The sequence below is a fragment of the Puntigrus tetrazona genome, chromosome 16, assembly GCF_018831695.1.
Source record: "Puntigrus tetrazona isolate hp1 chromosome 16, ASM1883169v1, whole genome shotgun sequence".
In the NCBI taxonomy this organism is placed as follows: domain Eukaryota; kingdom Metazoa; phylum Chordata; class Actinopteri; order Cypriniformes; family Cyprinidae; genus Puntigrus; species Puntigrus tetrazona.
Window position 1 is genome coordinate 23,519,564 of NC_056714.1, and position 21,144 is coordinate 23,540,707.

At 37.3% G+C, this 21,144-nt stretch overlaps 2 protein-coding genes across 2 annotated transcripts; one reads left to right on the forward strand and one right to left on the reverse strand.

The window, feature by feature from the left end:
• The first annotated feature begins 580 nt into the window (after positions 1 to 580).
• pou3f2b (POU class 3 homeobox 2b) lies at positions 581 to 3,713 on the forward strand. Its single transcript, XM_043260181.1, has one exon. It carries the CDS (start codon positions 1,040 to 1,042, stop codon positions 2,315 to 2,317), a length of 1,278 nt encoding a protein of 425 aa, XP_043116116.1. The 5' UTR covers positions 581 to 1,039; the 3' UTR covers positions 2,318 to 3,713.
• A 3,811-nt stretch (positions 3,714 to 7,524) lies between these two features.
• Positions 7,525 to 17,259, reverse strand: fbxl4 (F-box and leucine-rich repeat protein 4). The gene is given in 9 exon segments (XM_043261851.1): positions 7,525 to 7,803; positions 8,658 to 8,970; positions 9,854 to 9,925; positions 11,994 to 12,207; positions 12,302 to 12,546; positions 13,169 to 13,467; positions 13,470 to 13,504; positions 14,743 to 15,359; positions 17,132 to 17,259. Coding segments are annotated over 8 exon segments (1,848 nt in total). The 5' UTR covers positions 15,249 to 15,359; positions 17,132 to 17,259; the 3' UTR covers positions 7,525 to 7,639.
• Positions 17,260 to 21,144: the final 3,885 nt, after the last annotated feature.

Consider the following 21,144-nt stretch of genomic DNA (forward strand, 5'->3'; position numbering starts at 1 on the left):
TTTATTCCACTTTCTTTCAATCATTAAATATGGTAATTAGAAGCTGCATTTTATTCACTTTAAGTACGCGTCCTACTCTTACATCGATCGCTATTGTTTATTTTTGTTATTATTCTTTATATAAGTAGCTTACAGTGTAAACAACTAACATATTTTCTGTTTTCTGCTCTTTTTTTCTGAATGACAACGTACTTGCCTAATATAACATTTCATGTCTCTTATTCTTATATCATCGACTTTAAAACTGATGAAAGATACATACATAGGCCTGTTTAAAATATGTAATAGAAACGAACGTTAACGTTCAATTAACTATCTACCTCAGAAGATAATTTTTTTTTATTTCTTTGCCTTTTGTTCATTTACTGAATTTTTACTCAGACTAATTTGTTCCAGATACAGCATCATATGACTCATAAAAGTTATTGCCTGTGGTGATGGCCACTAACTTTATTCATTAAAGAACGGTTTTGTTTGTTTGTGGCAGTTCTTCTGAATCAAACCCTTTAATGTGACAAATATATTTTTTAACAAATTAGTTAATAATTTTAAATTGGTCTGCAAAACGTTTTTTTTTCCCTTTAATACTCCGTAAAATCCGTAAAGTTGACTCTCCAAATACTTTTAAGCAAACATCACGCTAGAAAGATCCGATAGTTCCCCTTATTTTGATAAATAATCCCCAAACCTGTAATCAATAAATATGAAATGACATCACATAAAATAGTTTTCATTTATTGCATACATTCTATTGAACAAGACACATACATACATACATATGTAACGCACACGAAAGCGAAATCGAAATCAAATTACATAACAGACAAGTTTGAAATGAATTCTCCCGAAGTTATAAAAAGCATAACCTTTGATGTTCTTCGCTCCGGTCTTGGTGGCCCGTCGGTCCCTCACATTTCAGAGGTGCTGCAGGACACGGAGTTCTTTTGAGGGAAAGAGGCAGTGTTTGTTAAGACTTTCGAGCGTCCAATGAACTAAAGGCTGCCTCCAAAAAAACGCGTCCATCATCCCTTTCCACCCAATGAGCGTCGTCGGGGGGCGGAGCTCAGGTGCGCGCCGCTGCGTCCACTTGGCAAAGAGCCTGGGAGACGCCTGTGGCAAAAGAGTAACTGTCAAATGCAAGGTTCCTTTAATAGGAGCGATCAGTCCGGCTCCGAGAGTCATGGCGACTACAGCATCCAATCATTACAATATCCTCACCTCCAGCCCATCTATTGTACACTCGGAGCCTGGGAGCATGCAGCAAGCCACGGCTTACAGGGACGCGCAAACCCTGTTGCAGAGTGACTACTCGCTGCAGAGCAACAGTCACCCGCTCAGCCACGCGCACCAGTGGATAACAGCCTTGTCACACGGAGAAGGAGGTCCGTGGTCGTCCAGTCCCCTCGGCGAGCAGGACATCAAGCCAGCGGTGCAGAGCTCCCGGGACGAGATGCACAATTCCAGCAATCTACAGCATCAGACGCGGCCACCCCATCTGGTACATCAGACGCACGGGAATCATCACGATTCAAGGGCATGGAGAACGACGACGGCGGCTCACATCCCCAGCATGGCCACGTCGAACGGACAGAGCCTTATTTACTCGCAGCCCGGCTTCAGCGTGAACGGTCTCATCCCAGGTAGCGGCCAGGGCATCCACCACCACAGCATGCGCGACGCGCACGAGGACCACCACAGCCCACACCTCAGCGACCACGGCCATCCACCGTCCCAGCACCAGCACCAGCCGCACCAGAGCCACCACGACCACTCGGACGAGGACACGCCGACCTCGGACGACTTGGAGCAGTTCGCCAAACAGTTCAAGCAGCGCAGGATCAAGCTGGGCTTCACGCAGGCGGACGTCGGACTAGCTTTGGGAACGCTCTATGGAAATGTGTTTTCGCAGACCACGATATGCAGGTTTGAGGCCCTGCAGCTCAGCTTCAAAAACATGTGCAAGCTCAAGCCTTTGTTGAACAAGTGGTTGGAGGAGGCGGACTCCACATCTGGCAGCCCCACGAGCTTGGACAAGATAGCTGCGCAGGGGAGGAAACGGAAAAAGAGGACTTCCATCGAGGTAAGCGTCAAAGGGGCTTTGGAGAGCCATTTCCTTAAGTGCCCAAAGCCAGCCGCGTCGGAAATTACTTCGCTGGCGGACAGTCTGCAGTTGGAAAAAGAGGTAGTGAGGGTTTGGTTTTGTAACAGAAGACAGAAAGAGAAACGGATGACTCCTCCCGGCGGACCTCTGCCGGGTACCGAGGACGTATACGGAGACACGCCGCCGCATCACGGGGTTCAGACGCCAGTTCAGTGAGACAAGACAAAAACAAGACGAAAACAAGGACACATCTTATCATACTGACTGCCTCAGTCTTCATTTATGATTACGTTCACGTTGGAGCTATCCAAAGTGAAAGCAGCTGCGGTTTAGACTACTACTGAGGCGGGAGAGCAGATTATATCCGTCTTCAATGTTACTCAAAATTCGTACTGCTGCAACAGAAGGGGACCGTGCGTTCCCCGCGCGAGCAAAGAGAACGGTTGTTCTGTGAATACCCAGCACTGTGAAAAGACGCAGTTTTAAGGTGTAACCCTACTATTTATCAAACACTTTGAGACGAGCGAAATGTCCCTCAAACGCGAGCATGGGTGTCCCATAGCCAGTTGTTTACATCTAGACGCATTCACTGCATTTTCTTTTGCGGAATTAGCCTGAAAAGTGACTAGTGCTGCAGCATTTGACAAAATACACGCCATTTTTACTTTTGTTGTGGGCGACTGAGGGTGAACATCGATTCGGTTGAAAAAACAACATCAGTGTGACATGCATCCACCCACAGCGTTCGTCCATTTTTTTCTTAGGATCAAAAGGCCTTTAAACAATCTTATCAGCATTATAATAATAATTACTATTATTATTATTTTACGTACATAACGGGCATGTGCCGTTTCTCCTGCTCATGGAGACACGGTGAGGTGCAAGGTCAGACTAAACAGATGTTGTAGTCTTGGCGCCAAGAAATTAGTCTCACACAATTGATTCTGCCGTCTTTCTCCTTTTTTTTTATCAACACGGATGACTCTAAACTCAAAAGAAATAAAAGAAACTTCCAGTATCGAGCTGCAGACAGGTCACCGAAGGGCTAGCGGTAGAAACCTGGCATTTCCTTCGATCTAGTCATATTACCATAAAATACAATTGTTTCACAGGACTCCACACAGTGCTGTAAATATTGTATAATTTTTAAAGGACATAGCTACGTTATTCTCTCACTTGAGCACTTTTTCGTATCATTTTGAATTTGGAAAAGATTTTAGAGCTTTTTGTTTATTTTATTTTTTGCCTTATTTCTTTAACATTAGAGTCTTGGTATATTTTGCCTTTATATTTATAGTCATTTAACCGAATATTGCTTGCTATCTCTTGCGGAAGTCAGTTGCTTTTTAACCCACATTCAGCTGCTTTTTTATAAATTATGAGCTGACTTTACTATATGTTTATGTATAGTAAACAATGTTCAGTCTCCAACAATGTTAGCACTATTTTCTACCCAACGAATTCAATATTATATATCTCAAACATTTGAATGTCTTTTTTAATTATTTTGAAATAGAGATTATTTACACAGTATCGTGGAGAATGGGGAAAGCAAGTGATGTGACCTGCAATATTTTCATTTGAAGTCAAACGATTCTTCATTGTTTCATATGACAAAGCGTTTTTTGTGTATTTTATATTTCCATCGTTTATAAAGCATATCAATTTATAACACGGGCTCTATTATTATTATTATTATTATTATTATTAAATATTCTCCACGTTTTCCCAACATCAGAGCTATACAGTAAAAGGATACTTGGACTTTGGATTTAACTGTTTTTGTTCATTTTGATTTTGTGTGCTTTATAGTTCTTCATTGTGTTGGTTCCGGTTCGCATTTATAGGGACACAATGCAGTGATGATTTACTGAAAATGTAAACACTGGAAGATTGGAAAAAATGGAAGATTTCTCCCAGGGGCTTGCTATACGTCACTATGTGTAAATACAATACAACAATCAAAAATTATTATTATTATTATTATTATTATTATTATTTTCTTATTGTATTATTTTGCTTATATTTTAATTCATATTTTGGTGTAAATCTATTCCACAGAAATTCCAGGGACGTCTGTTATTATCGTTCTACTTTTTTTTTTTTTTTTCAAAAGAAACATTTACATAGATTAATTGATCAAACTGTCATGTAATTCTACAAATACTGTGGAGCTATTTATTTGTTGTTTTATTTACTCTGTCAGAAAGACTCCATCAAACGTTAAACTGGATGATTTTGTGGGTATAATAAAATGCGCAGAGGTTGTGATAGAAATCGGATTTTGTAGTATATGATGTTTTTTTCCTAAATCAAAGAATCAACCCTGAACGTTTTATGTCGTCGGGTGTAAAAAAAAAATATGCGGATGAAGCTTATATTTATTGACGTCTCGGTCAATTTTTTGAACGAAATTTTTAAACGTGGAAAAGAATGAAGAAAAGTGCACTACACGTTCAAACGGTTTGATATGTCAGCGCAATCTCTAAAGAAACCGAGAGCGTGAAATTTGTGAGACGACGTATGCAAACCGATAAGTTTTGTTTATTTTCTCTGAAATAGGAAAAAAAAAATTAAAATAAAAACAGAATATAGCTATACCCTGATCACTGTCACTGAGATGTGTTGCTGAAGCTTTCCTGTCTTTTTTGCGCTTAATACAGCGCGCTGGTTTTTGTAGAAAATGCAATGTGAAACCATACGGCCAGTGTGTAGAATATTTAAACTACTTCGACTTAAATTTAATTTATATATATATATTTAGGGTGTCGCTTAGTTTGTGGCATCGAAACGTGGGCCTCAATATAGGCCTTCTTTTACGCATCAATTTATTTCGCGCTTTTTTATTTAGTCCGTTCTTGTTTACAATCAGTCCGTTTGAATTCACTGACATTATAATATAACGTCGACAACAATAAACCGTAAAATAAATCGTACCAATAATGTGAAACGTCGCGTTGTATTCCTCGATAGCTTTTACAGTTTCGACACGATTAGCCTGGTAAGAGCGAGCTGAATTTCGTTTTTTAGGAGTTGCTCTTGTTGCTGTTTTTCGCGGTGCTTGCTCGGAGGGGCCGAAACGGGCCACGCTCGGTCCCGGCGATTTAACCATTCAGACGTAAATTACAACTACTAGCTTAAAAAGTTTCAAAGTGATGCAATTTTCTCCGTATTTGGGAAAACGACGTTAAGAAAAGAATTGACTGTATTTTGTAAAAAAAAAAAAAAAAAAACGATCATTCTTATCCTCTAGTGCCATCTAGTGAGGTCTTATTCTAGGACACCCAAGAAACACTGATTAAACGGAGCAGCAGCAGCCCAGCGTTCCGGGGTCTTCTTCGGCGCTCGCGGATTTAAACACGCTGCCATGTTCATTTGCGCAGTTTATTGTATACACTATGAATCATAACGAATCACAGCCGCTCCTGGTTTCCCACCGGAAACGTATTTTAGCAGTAAATACAAACAGCTTTTTATAATTATAACTTTTAATGTTTTTCTGAACTATTTTTTGCTGAGATATCATAGCTACATATTAATATAGAGTTCAGGTTATATTATTATTTTTAAGGGATGTTTAAATACGAGCACCTGTAGTAGGCTATGTTGCCTATGTCGCTTTAACAAAAACCAATTTAAAAATTGAAATTTAAAAAGTGCATCAAACTCTATGATAGCTTTATATTAGCAAAATATTTTTTATGGTGTTCGTGTTCTGGAAAACAATACGCGCAAGGTTAAAGCTAACTGCAAAATGGCGTTGCATTTTGAGGCTTCCTTTTGTTTATGTCAGGAGACGCATGTGGGGCGTCGGTAAGACTCCTGAAAACTAGATTGTTACAAAAGTTACACGAAGTGGAGAAGACGCATATTGATGCTGAAACCATTGTAGACGGAGTGCAGTGCCACATCTAAATTACAGGGTCCATAAGCAGAGGCAGAGGCAGTGTTATTATGCTTTGTACTGCTGATCTATTTACAGGGATGTAATGACAGTTTTCTGCGTGTACTGACTAGCAATAGTTGTATAGAAATCAAGAAATCGTTTCATCTAATTAACTGCATCCCTCCAGGTCCTCAGGGCACATTAGAGCTCCTCAGTCCATCATTAAAGTAGACATAAACAATTCATTACATCACTGTTAGTCCGATGAGACTGTCACTGCCAGATGCAATATTAATATGCCGTTAAACTCGGAGGGATTAAGACCAGGGATGTTTTTGACTTTGAGCTTGACCAAACTGTTGAATCTCACCGGTGGAGATAATATAGATCAACCACATGCCGAACATAATCTGTGTGATTTAGCACTAGTACAACAAGATCGTTTCTAGTAAAATCTTAGTATCACAAAAAAGACAAACCACAAAATATTAAGCCTCACTTTATTGAACCAAGACCTCGACTGTCGCTCTCAGATCTGATGTGATGCTAAAAGCCTCTCGCTTCCAAACAGCACAAATTTAACACAATATCCAAAATGACAAGAAATTTCACTGCAGCTACTGTACAATTGAACATAAATACAATCTATTTAGCGTTAGGTTGTTTCGAATTAACTTTTTGTTTAGTTTGTTTACAGGGTGTGCTTATTATACTGTTAGTACCGCACAGGTAAGTCAAATTGAAAACCTTAAAAAAAAATGAAATAAAAAAAAAACCCTAACGTGGCACTTAAAAAACTTTTACCAAAAGCACAAAAAAATTTATCCTTAATCCTCGATTTGACTTGAATAATTTTACACATTTAAAAGAAAAAGATACAGTACATTGCCATTTTTGTTTTACAAAATAAAAGTGTATCAAGAACAAAGAAAAACCCTTTGGTTTAGGGTGATTTTGGCAAATCACAATTTAGCATAGCACAATATAGACGACCAGCAAACAAACAAAGCACTTCTCTCTTTAAAACTAAGGCACAAGGATATGTCATCTACCGGTTAGCATGCGCCTGTGTCAAAGGAAACGTCAAGTTTTGCAATAGTGAAAGAAAAGCTTATATTTTGGTATTTGCCCTATTGTGTACATACATGTGCATAACAAGATTGACTCAAGATATGGGCAAAGTTTCACACAAACAAGGTATTGCCACAAAAGATTTCTGTGCCCACAGTTCAAGTCAATGTGGCCCTGAATTTATAATCAATCAATAAATAATCATAGTACACTATTTCACAATATTTAACATCGATTTGACAACATTTAACAAAGCAAATAAAACGTTGGTACTGAAACAATTGAATAAGTACGTTTAAAACAAAACCATTCGGTCGTAGTATGGCATACTACAAACATCTCTCTCTGAAGACGAAAATAAAACCCTGAGATTAAGATCAAAAACTGAGGTCTGATGAAATGTGTGAGATTCAATACATAGTGAGACCAGCGAGTGATACATATATAACATCTTCGAACCGGCAGTTCACAGCTCCGTGCAGTTCAAGGCAGAAAGTTCACAGCACCATGCGCCACACTTCTCCCTGGGGTCTTAAAAACCGTCCCCGTAAAGCTGCTCCTGCTCGGGACCCCACAGAGTTTTACTGAGTGAAACTCTTCTTGATGGACACCTTTGGGAAAAGGCCACTGAGCTCCTGGACGAAGCGAGAGTCGACCTGCGAGCAGAAGGACACGTCCAACAGCTTTAGCTGAGGACAACTCTGCAGTAACTTCCGCAGAGAGGCAGGGCTCACCATCCGTGTGCCTGAAAAACAAACATTCTGTCATCATTAAACTGATCAAAAGTGACTGTTTAATGTTTTTAAATATATATATATATATATATATATATATATATATATATATATATATATATATATATATATATATATACATACATACATACATACATACATACATACATACACACACACACACATATATATATATATATATATATATACACATATATATATATATATATATATATATATATATACATATATATATATATATATACACATATACATATATACACACATATACATATATACACACATATACATATATACATATATATATACATATATACATATATACACACATATACATATATATATATATATATATATATATATATATATATATATATATATATATATATATATATATATATATATATATATATATATATATATATATATATATATATATATACATATACACACACATTTCAATATATAAATGCTGTTCTTTTTAACTTTTTATTCATAGAAGAATCCACAAAAATATTACGCACAACAAATGTGTTCACATTGCAGAACTAAATGACATGTTAAAATCTAGAAAAATAGAAAACATTTAAAATGTTAAAAACAGGACAATTGTGAAATAATATTATCGTATTTGTGATTAAATAAATGCAGCCTTGGATAGGAGAATAATAATAAAAAAAATAAAACGTTAACATTTTCACATATATTCAAGAATTTTTGTCTTTTAGCTTTCATTCTGCAGACAAAACCACTGAAACAATATAATAAAGCTTTCACGGAAAAAAGAAATGCAGGTTTGAATCCTCAAATCTTAGCGCATTTTAAATGAAAACACTCATCTCACCCAGTATATCAAGGTGCTCCAGAGCGCTGCAGTTAGCGGCCAGCTCCTCCAGGTCAGAGTCACACACGGTGCGGTTGGCGGTGAGGAAGAGCTTGCGTAGGCGGGGTAAACTGCGGGCCAAGTGCTGGAAGCAGCCGGAGCTGCTCTGAAGCGTGGAGCACCAACCCAGGTCCAGCTCTTCCAGGAGCCTGCAGCCCGAAACCAGCTCTGCCAGACCGCGCTCGCTAAGGTTCCTGCAGCGCCACAGGTCGAGGGAGCGCAGAGAACGGCAGCGTGCGCTCAGCATACTCGCCACCACATCATAGTCCTCAATCTGTGATGAAATCAGCATGTAGCTACAGTCAAGCACTCATTGATAACCGACTGTCTCTAAGCTATTCTATGAGCGTATATAGACAAACAGCCAAACAAGTCATTGCTCCTGTAGCTAAAAAGGAACATACCGATTTGCATACAAAATACAAAAAGTAGGGCAAATTCTAATTACTTTGGTATGGAATGTTTAAAAAAAGAAAATGGAATAGAATTTTTTTTAACATGTTCTTTACACACAAAAAGGTCATTTTAATGAAAGGTCCAAAATGGTTCTTCTAAACCCTCTTTTGGAATTTTTATTTTTCTGAGTGTATAACGTCATAAAATTGCACTCTGATGCAACAAATCTTGTGTATCAGGGGTCAAAGGCAATAACATCCCAATAAACATGCATGGATGCCTAACTTAAAATAAAAGTCCCTTTTAAATATACTATTTTCAATGTATTATTATTATTACTACTTGACATATATTCAACTTAATCTTGCATACTGTATGAGACAATAGCATTTTAGTGGCAAAAATTATTTGAAAAAAAATAACTTGCCTCAATAGATTTGCTTCTTAAGGTAAGGTGAGGTACAATTCAGTAGGTGTTGCAGGTAAACATTTAGCATTAAACATTTAACTAAATATGATGAATATGATACCAAATACCATTTCACAATATAACACGACATAAAAGACCAGAAATGACTATAGAAGCCTTGCACATGTAATCATGGCCGCAGCCACTCATAGACTTTATTCTCATTACATTAATTTCAAAAGGCTTTTTTTATGTTGACCATTGTTTTTAATAAACACGAATGTAGTCTGCAGACTGAGATTTAGCCACAAAACAACTACATACTGTACCATTTCATGTCCAGTGGACTCACCATGACACAGCTTCCCACGTTAAGGTGCTTCAGCTCTGGGCAGAAGGTGAGGATGCTCAATATGGCTGATTGCTGCGCGAAGAAAGATGGAGAAAACAGCGAGGATTAACACTTAACACTAATGAGAGAATAACAAAACGTTTTCAGATGGCAGCGGACTCAAAATGAGACAAACAAATGCACATTTGACGTCACAAATCAAAGACGACAACATATTTGACTCCGCCATTCAATATTCTTCTAAATAGATGTGTCAAAATAAAACTATTATATGACCTCACGGTCTGGCACACATGGCTGGCACTCACATTATAGGCAGAGTGATATGTTTCACGAAAAAAAAAAAAAAAAAAGAAAGGGTTTGTTTTGATTTAAAAAGCTGAAGTGTCAGGAGAGCACCACTAAGAGAATATAGCCATTGTTTTCATTATCGTGCCGGTCTCAAAAATAGTTACGTGAAATGAAACTCAACCACCTCATGATTGACAGTTCGCTTTGAGTTCGTTTTGTGTATATAGCCATTGTTTTTTTACACCATCGGGTTCTCTAGAAGACATTTCATTTACAGTGATGATGACAGAGAGGTGGGTTTGCTACAGACACAGTCTGTGTGTTCGTGTTTACGTGCAGTCGCCATCACTACAGAAAAGCTACAGAAACATTATACCTGTTGGAAGAGGCACTAATACAACTACAAATGCTGATTCACAGTTAACCACACACAGAGGGACGGGACGGCTCTAGATAAGCGGCACGCTTGGGCCTGTAGCAGCGTGTAGAACTGACTTAAAGGTGGTAATGGCAGTATGCTAGACTTACACTGCCTGACGTTATATAATTAGAAGGACAGGTAACTATAACAGCTTAAAATAGGCTGGCATAATCATGTTTTCTTCTTCAACTCCCAAGATAGCTCGCTTTTTTTTTTAATGATGTAGTATAAACAATAAACAAAGGTGATGCACGATAAAGCACACAGCTTTTGGGAGAGCACAAAATTTCATGGATCAGTAATTAGCAATTTCAGCTTTGATGTTAAAAACTCATTATTACCACCCAAATCTTTTGCTTTAATCATGGATACCGTCACAAAGCTGTGATGCAGGAAACACAGCGAACATCACAAAATACAGATATTACACAAGTAATACAATGAAGTACAAAACCACAGTGCTCAACTAATTTGAATGGAACTGAGAAGGGCTGCTGCGTTTTTCTGTGTTGTACTGCTGCACGGTTGCCATTGGCTGTTCTTCATAATGGCCCCTCCCACAATCAATTAAAAACAAATGATTTGGCTGACTAGCTCTTAGCTGCTAAGATTTGCTAAAAAAGACTTTTCTGAATTTACATTAATGGGAAAGTTCACCCAAATATGAAAATTCTGTAATTTATTACTAATTACCCAAACTCGTATGACCTTACAACGTCATCTTCGGAAACACAAATTATGATCTTTTTAATCAAATCCAAGAGCTTTCTGAACCTGCATAGACTGGTAGTCCATGTATCATCCACAGTCCATGCATAATTTTACGAAGCTACAAGAATACTTTTTGTGTGCAAAGAGAGCAAAAAAAATACAGCACTATACAGCACAGTAGCACTATATTTAATTGTGATGGGAATGAAAACGAGACTGTGAGGGACAGGTGTACAGTGTATGAACTGTACAACTGACAACATTAATTGTTTAGTTGATTAAACTTCTTTCCAAAAAAAAAATAAAATATTTAAGTAGACAAAACCTCCACAAAACAGTTTTGAAAGATGCAAGTTGTGAAAATAAAGGATCTTGGAGCTTTACACAACGCATACAAAGTCTACTCCTCACAGCCTTATTTTCATATGCAATAATTTATGCCATCCAACCTGACTAAGGCCTATTGCTGAACTTAATAACTGCTGCTATATATGCTGCTTTACAGCAAAATTTTAATTTGTCACATATTTGAAAGACTTTGCATCACAGATTATTGAAACTTTAAAAACTACTTTAAAATGGAAAAATGGAAAATTTCCAAGTTCAAATTAAATTAAATTACAAATTAAAAATACATAAAATTAGCTTCGTATAATTAAGTGCACCCCAGACGGTTTTATTCGAGAAAATTAGGCATGTTCTCAGTCTTGCTCTAACCTCAACTTTGGTGCGGTACAGCACGAGTCTGCGTAGATTAGTGAGTTTGGCGATGTGATTGAAGGCCTGAGGTTGCAGACGGTCACAGGAAGCCAAATTGAGCTCCTGGAGGCACGGACACGTCTGGGCGATCACTTCTAAACACGCTTCAGTCAGGAAATGGCAGCACGACAGCTCCAAACACACCAGACTCACCCCACAGGCCTTCATAAAGCTTGAGGAAAAAAGACAGAGATGGAGCAACTATTACCATTACATTTGGTAGATCAAATATTTGAAATATCTGGATCAGAGACTCTTGCCATTACCTGCAGAATCCAGTGGCCGTCACGGCTCCACGGTTGCCCGTCCAGGACATGTTCAGTCTCTGCAGGAGGGTGCAGCGGCTTTGCAGGTGGCTCAGAGAGGCGTCTGTGAGACGGGCCCAGTACGGCTGCAGGCTGAGCTGAATGTACTGCAGCGGGTCGCAGCAGTGTTTGTGAAAAAGCTTGCAGCTCTGAGCCAATCGGCACAGGTCCGGAACGGGCAGGTGACTCACGATCAGTTGGATTAGCTACAGTGACACAAACAAACAGTGTCTTACAGGCCAAAACGCAGCATGCTAAAATGCTCTTCTTGCGCATCAGAATAGTTTCTTGCCAGGACAGAGATACCAAAATGGCTCTCAAGACGTTTTGCGGAGGAACTGATTATGTTTTCGTTACGTGCGCTGTTGGGAAAGTGAACAATAGTACGAGTGTGATGGTGGATATCAGTTAGCACATAATGGCCAGATTATATTTCGTTTTCAATGTAACGAGACTGTGAGGTTGGCAGTGGTTTGGACGGGAGATCTGAGCTGCGTGGAGGTAATAAGGGATTACGAATGGAAAAGGTATTTTTAAATTACAATAAAAGATCTCTAATTATGTGAAAATGACCTACTGCAACCATACAAGTCAGGGCTTGAGGAACTAGACCACATCTCAACTATTTCTTTTCAATATGTGTCTGGTACGCAGAAGATTTCAACACTCTGTGGTCCAAAATGTTGTTATCCACAGTTCTTGAAAACAATCTCTGTTGCTTGGCGCTAGATACTATATTTATTAAACACACTGATAGCACAAACTACCCATACCTAAACATTCCAAAACTCACAGCCATTATTAGCACTGAGAGTTTCCAAAGCTAACCTCATAAGGGAGCCTATCAAAGTAGCCGTTCCCCAAGTTGTGCCGGTTTTCTCCAGCCGACCTGCAGCAGAGGCCTCCTGCATCACTGATCTCCTCTTCACTGTCACTCAGATCATTGATGTCGATGACAGGGATCTTATAGAGGGCCAGAATAGGTCTTTCCCGAACGCCTCGCAGGATCACAGCATCCAGCTCCGTGTAGTATTCCAAAACGGAGCTGTTCACTTCCAGACGCAACAGGTTGGTTGCAAAATTGATCTGCTTGATGCTGGGGGAGAACTGTCGAGCCTGAGGGGTCAGAGCTTTGTTGGGCTTGCCGCCCACAGAACCTCCCACCTGCAAAAAAGATAACACGACCGCAAATCAAAACACTAACAATGTAATCGAACTCTGAAAATTTGGTTACAATTCTTTACTAAATATGGGAATACATATTGAAATCTGAAATTTTGTCAGTTTGGTGCAGTTCATGATGGCAATCTAAAATATGCTGAAAGTGTATGTAACTGGCCATGACTACGACTTTAGTTTAAACTGTTTGGTAAAATTATTTATAGAGTAAATTTGATTAAATAAACAATTAATTAACATTATTTTAGTAACAAATTTTATATTTTACTGTAATTGAATATGGAATTAGAAAATACTGAGAAAATTGCCTGAGAGAAAAGTTGTCCAAATGAAGATCTTAGCAATGTAGGAAAGTATTTGTGGTAGGAAATTCACAAAATATCTTCATGGTCTTTACATAATATACTAATGATTTTTGTCGGAAAAATGTATAATTTTGACCCTTGCAATATATTATATTGTCTATACATACACAAATGTTTACAGAAGATCTAAAACAAAAATAAAGTGCTGTCAAACAATTGATCGTGTTTTTGTGTACATAATATGTGTATATTGTGTATATTTATTAAGCATGCATATATATGCATACATGTACATATTTAAGAAAAAAATTATGTTTATATATTTATATATAAAATATAAGAATATAAATATATAAATGTATAAATGTATATGCATGTAAATACTTTTAAATATATACTGTATGCGTGTGTATTTATATAGACATAATAAATATACACAGGACACATACTGTACATATATTATGTAATAAAAACATTTATTTTATTTGTGATTAATCATTTAAGAGATTATTATATGTATTTTAATTTTTGCTGTCACACCATAGGACACACTGATATGTCAACTAGCCATATTATATATATATATATATATATATTAACATTTTATATTAGTTGTTAAATTGATTAGTTAAAGAATTTAATTTCATTGGATTTTATTAAAATAAGAAATATATCTAAATAAACTTTACTGGAGTGGGACGGTTCATTTAGGATAAAGTAAATTTTTAGAGTAATAATGATTAATAAATGTATTATACAGCCAAATAATAAAAAAATATATAAAAACATGTAAAAGTTTAATTCTCCAGCTTAAAGTAACTGACAGGGCACCCTGGAGCTAAATGCCATGGATCACATTTTGTGGGATTAGAAACTATAATCTTTTGACTGCATATGCAGTCACAACTAACATTTTACCTCACATCAGCAGGAGGGTTCTGGGAGAAAGGGTTGAGCGAGCACGCTAGGATCTTGACAATGGCCCCGGGGTGGTAGGTCTCCAGCACCTCCACGGCTGTGGGATAGACGGGCTCCTCGAAGGCCAGTTCCAGGTAGTCCTGGCTGTGGAAACTAGGCGGCGTACGACGGAACCGTTGACAGGAGCTGATGCACTGCTCCCACCAGCTTCCATAAGTCCGGAACACAGCGGTCTGGGTGAAGTCTCCTGAGCTGGGATAGACGTTAGGTACGCCCGCTAGATTCCACATGGTATAGGACATGCTGTTCTCGCTGCCGTAGTGAGAACTGAAGTCCAGGACCTCTTTGCCATACTGCTCGACCTCAACGGTGACAGGCAGCGCAGAACGCTGGCCCAGCTCCACTGCCCGCCGGCTACCCAACGCCTCGCTCCGTGTCCCGCTCCTGGAGCGCCGCCGCAGACAGATATAGTAAAACATGCTCAAAAGGGTTAGCATAGGAAACATGGAGCAGCAGGACTGGGTTTGATTCAGGAAGCACAGCCCTTTTCTCTTCCTTGCGCTGTAGCGCGATAGGATCTAGACAGTACAGGCTATAGGCCAAGCTGCATGCATGACCTGTGGGTTATAGAGAGACACACATAAACACACACACAAACAAAATCACACAAAAGGTTGTGAGAACCCTAAAATATAATGGAAGATCAGTACATTTTTGGGAAAGTTAAGTTCATTTGTTAAATTCATTCAAATTATTCAGAAAACCACTCAAGACAATTTACATAAGAACGGAGTTATGTACAATATACACATCTTCTATGTTTTAAATGCTAAAAAGGATTTTGGCTTAAATATAGGTAAACACTCAGGAAAAACAAATACAAATAAACGCACTGACGGCCAGGTTATTATTGTTAACTAAAACTACAAAAACACGTTTTTTATGTTGATTCAAATAAAGCGGAAATTAAATTTGATATACATACTATACCTAAACTAAATGAAAATGATAAATTAAAAGTTCTTACTGAACCGCAAGCATTACTACCTGAACATAATATTAAAATATGTAAATAAATAAAATTCAAAATGAAAACGGTAAAGGCAAAATACAAAATAAAGCTAATTTAGCATATATAAAAACTCTAATAGAGCACTAACTCCTCTACGGCTTGGTTTGTAGGGTTGGGCAATGTCTACAAAACTGCTGAAATGTTTAATTACAGTGAATCATCGCAATGGACAATTTAGAATAGGTAACACTTGTTAACTATTAACTACAACTTTTTCCTCAGTAAATTCTTCATTTGCTGCTTACTGATAGTTAGTAAGGTAGGTTGTTAAGCTTAGGTATTGGGTAGGATTAAGGATGTAGTATAAGGTCATGCAGAGTAAGGCATTAATATGTGCTCAATAAGCACAAGGTAATATTCTTGTAATATGCATGCTAATAAGCAACTAATAAATGTAATCATAAAATAAAGTGTCACCCAAATAATGATTGCTAACGGTTGCCTGTTGCATTACAGTAGATAAATTGTCACTTACAATATAAACTAGTAAGAACACATGACCGAGGATGATGGCGAATGATTTGTGGATCCTGAGTACATGGGTTTTGGAATCTCGAAAGTAAAAGTGAAACTAAAAAACGCTCGCCTATTGATACTTTAACTCATCAAGAATGTTCATTAAATGCAAGTGAAGAGGCAAACTGCATGTTCTAATGTGTAAAATATATATCACAAACTGTATTGCATAACTTCCCTGAACAATCTAATTACTGGCATAAACCATAAAGTCTAACAAAGCAAACTACCTATCAAAGGTCTTACAGTGGAGAGAGATTCATATAAAATAAAATCTTCTGTCAGTTTTTTTTTTTTTTTTAAATTTCAGATTAGATGTACGTCTTTTACTTCCACAAAATATTCTAGTGGTTTTATACAACAACAAACCAACATCATAAAAAGTTAAAGCCATTCATATGACCAAACATAGCAAGTTAAAGAGCCAGTTCACCCAAAAACCTTTATTTAGTTATAGATCAGAATTACAATAAATACACATTTGTTTGAAACCTATATGACTTTCTTGTAATAAACACAAAAGATAGAAAATGGCAGAATTTTCTGTTGTTTTCGAGTGAACTATCCCTTTAATGTTCAATTGAAAGCTGTTGCTGATGGCTGCTAGCTCTATCACCAGCATATCGACTAATTTTAGCCATATGTGGCTTTCTGAGTGATCGAAACATTTATAAATGTAACCAGAAAAGAGGAACCGTTAGCGAGCTGAGCTATAGTTCCTTAGGCTGGGTTATGAACCGCCTAAAACGCAGGCTGTCATGCCACAACGCACTGACGGGCTTAAAAACAATGACAACTTACAGACGATGCAATGGTGTGTTGGAGTGTTGTGCTGAGTGTGTTCTGTGTTCTCGATCCATCTCTCACTTCTGCTGTCATTGCTCGCCCATTCTTCACTGTTGGTGCGGAATATAAACATCCGCTTCACCTCTGCACAATGCATTGTGGGAAGTGGAGTTCTGCCACACGTCATCCCGCATTATTGAATTAAGGAAACTCTTTCCGAAGCCCGACAACAGCACTTTGTGATTGTAATAATTAATCTGTTTCAGCTTTTGAAGAACAACAGTTATTAACGATACATTGTTTAGACACGATTTTAACATGTAGGCTACAGACCAAATTGTTTTTCTTAAATAGCCTATAAAAACAATAGCTACAGAAAGAGTTCAGATTCAGAATGTTTTCTCTGTTCACACCTCCATAAAAAAGTCCTATTCTAAATAAATATTGTAAATGATCTTTTTGCTAAATATAAATGCCATAGAGTTTAGACATTACAGTGTGACAATACTAGGCTAGCTAGTATTCTAAACCTTTAAGTAGCAGATATAATAAAAATGATAAAAAATAAAAGAATGGAATAAAAATGTATTAAAAAAAAGATGAGACAGAAAACATTCAGTTAAAACTGTATATGTATCATGTTTGGATAATCAGACTAATATTAATCTTGGTTTTGGTTCCATTTTGGTCCCATTTCTGTTTATTACTGAAAGTGATTATTAAAAACAAGCTTATGTTAGTTTTGCAATTTCCTTTTTGTAATAAATGCTGTCGTTTGGTTCTATTAATTCCCTTGTTAATGTACTATGGTCTGACACAAAATCAATTAGTTTGGCATTTGAATAATGATTATTGTAAAAAGTTAGAGAAACCCTAATTAGTTCTTTAGAACTGACTCTAAAGTATATTGTTTTGATTAGTTTGGCTCGTCAAAATTAAGCTATATTACCAACAAAAAAAAAAAAAAAAAAAATGGTGATGACGTACATTTATCCATTTAGCAGATGCTGTTATCCAAAGTGACTTATAACCCCAAAAAAACCCACACAAATTATGATGCCTAATCATGTCTGTGCATAAATTATCCACAGACTAATGACTGGAAATAAAAAAGTGGCACTTATAGTTTATTGTTATTCAACACATTGATCTGAAAATTACTAATGACCAAAGATGCAATATTTGCAAAACAATTATATATTACAAATATATATATATGTGTGTGTGTGTGTGTGTGTGTGTGTGTGTGTGTGTATTTAATATAATGCATATAAAACACATAATACAATACATATAAAAAGGACATTTTTGGTCACAATAATTTCCCACTTTTCCTCTCACTCTGTTGCTCATTCTTTTTCTTACGTTAAAGGCATTGAGAAGAACGAATGCTTTGTACTCTGGAAGAAAGACATTGTTTTGATGTTCTGAATAATACATTTGTCTGTTAGAATTGATGGAGAATGTGGCGATTGTGACATTTATTTCATCGTAAATGGCCACATTCCCTCATGACCTGTCCTGCTGGCCTCTCTGGTGGATAGAAAGCGTCGTGCAGGCTTGGCTCCAAAGAATACGCGCCGCTGGCTGTCCATCATGGACAAGTGGTGGGCTCACAGAGGGAAACAGATGCATATGACCACGTCTTGGCTGGCATTTGCATCGATGAATGACTTGTCCAGTCAGTTTGTCTCATGGGTGAATTGAAGCCCCATTGTCACCACAAAGAGCACTGAGTCTCTATGGAAGCGTCACTAGGCAATCACAGGCCAAACTCTCATTAGGAGTGGAGCTGAAGGCGGATAAAGAAGACAATTGATTTTGAATAACAGGTTTTTCTTCAATTGCTGCTTTATTTTAACCTAAAAAGACATTTTTTGTGCATTATGAATGACTGATTTTCATAATTGCCATATCAGTTTTTAAGGGTCTGCCTAAAATTTATGACTAAAACGAAAAAACTGGAAAAACCTTGACAGCCTCTATTGTAAATGGACTGATGACATTTTAAGGCAAGACATTAAAGCAAAGACTTTGTTTTTTCATTCACTGGTTCATTTTGAGATTTTGAGATTTAAAGTGTAGTTTCAGAAAGTGGAAAGGAAACCTCCATATTCGCTATATTGTGCTTTATCTCTTTTCTTCTTTATATATATATATATATATATATATATATATATATATATATATATATATATATATATATATATATATATAAAATCTTTTTCTATGAAGATCTTAGCATGGTAATGGATATGACAGCGTATCATAGAATGTATACCTCCATCTATACAGGTGGAGCTGGGGGAAGTAAAGGGTTAAAAGGTTAACCAGTGCTTTAAATGTTTAGCAGCAAGCTCAATGGCTGCAAATACAACATGAACCAATCACCTTGTTCAAAGTTGTTTAACTCTGATCATCTGTTAATTTTAACCCATCAACATGTGCCATCTAGTTTCTTGCAAGAACTAGGCATATATCCCTTCTGTAAAAAACTTGTCCAAAAATGTATTGTAAACATGAATATGAAATTGTTTAAGTTTCTAATAGGTTTCATAAACCTTTTTGTTCATATGACAATATATTTAATATGTGGAAACTGAATACTGGTATATGTATAATACATATACATATGGGAATGGTTCAAGAATTATAAATTTGACTTTAATTTGCATATTTAAACACAACATAATAAGAAGTTAACATTTTTAATGTAATCATTTAAATGGGAAAGCATTGTGATATCTTTTTTTCACCTGGCAATACACAGTGCTTTTGGTTCCAAATACACAAAACAAATGGATGATGAGAAGATAGAAGAGCATGCTGATGATTCGATGAGAGGAGGAGTTGTATGCATTTGCCTTTGATGGGAAAACGATCACTTGGAAGATACAGAGAAACGGTGGATCATTTAGAAAGAAAAAATGGGGAGAAACCGTGGAAGGATTGACAGGAGGAACGGTCTGAACGACAAAGAGAAGGTTGACGGTGTTGAGTTTGTTAGCCTCCAGCGTGGACAGCTCCCTTGACTGACAGTGTGATCAGCTGTCAGCTCCTGCAGGCATCACCGACAGGCCTCCTGTCTTCTGTCAGGCCTCAGTTCCAGCCTGCTGTTCCATACCCACGTGCAAACACACACACACACACACACACACACACTCTCTCCAAAGCCCTATTCTCCCTCCGACCCAGCTGTCAAAAAGAGCACAGCTAAATAATGAATCTGGCCATATTCCTTGAAGGAAAGGCAGCAGGGAGGGGAAACGCAGAGAGAGAGAGAGAGAGAGAGAGAGAGGAGTCTGAGGATCCTCAAGGGAAAACCAAAAACAAACCTCAGTCCATTTAATCCTTCTCTTCACAGCCACAGAGGAACAAGACAACAGCATCAACAAAAATTCAGCTATCCTTCCATCAGCTGTCATAAATAAGACTTGCTATGACATTATCCTCTCTCTGCCGATCAAAGACCACTTGGCCAGAGCTTACCAGACAAAAAAAGGGAAGGAGGAGGAAAACAAACCGAGCTCCCTCTATGGATCTTCCAGAGATACAATGCTGTTTGAACATTAGGTGTCCAGTTTTCACGGTAATGTACGTTTTGCAATATTAAGTCATTTTTAATAATGGATAATGGCTTGAAAAATAACTGTAATTGTCACAGCCTTATTTTTACATAAAAATAAATAAAATTAAACAAACTATATGAAATCCTGCCAAGTTTATTAAAACGAGAAAGAAAAAGAAAAAATCTGACTGTACACTACATCTCCCTTATTACATGACTAGTTAGCAAATAAAATACACACGCAAATGAGTTTTTGATTAGGTTTTTATAAACTTGTTGTTGAATCACTATACTTCCACGCAACGCCATTACGGACCAATCAGAATTAAGTATCCCAGACAGCCTGTTAATATAGTTTTCTATAACAGACCTGTTCGCTGAATGTCATTGCACATACCATTAAAGCTAAAGTTAAAATATAAATCACTCTCAGCATTTACAGCTTTTAGCTATTTAATGC

Coding starts and splice junctions, on each gene's coding strand:
- pou3f2b (XM_043260181.1), top strand. CDS start 1,040: ATGAGCGTCGTCGGGGGGCGGAGCTCAGGTGCGCGCCGCTGCGTCCAC.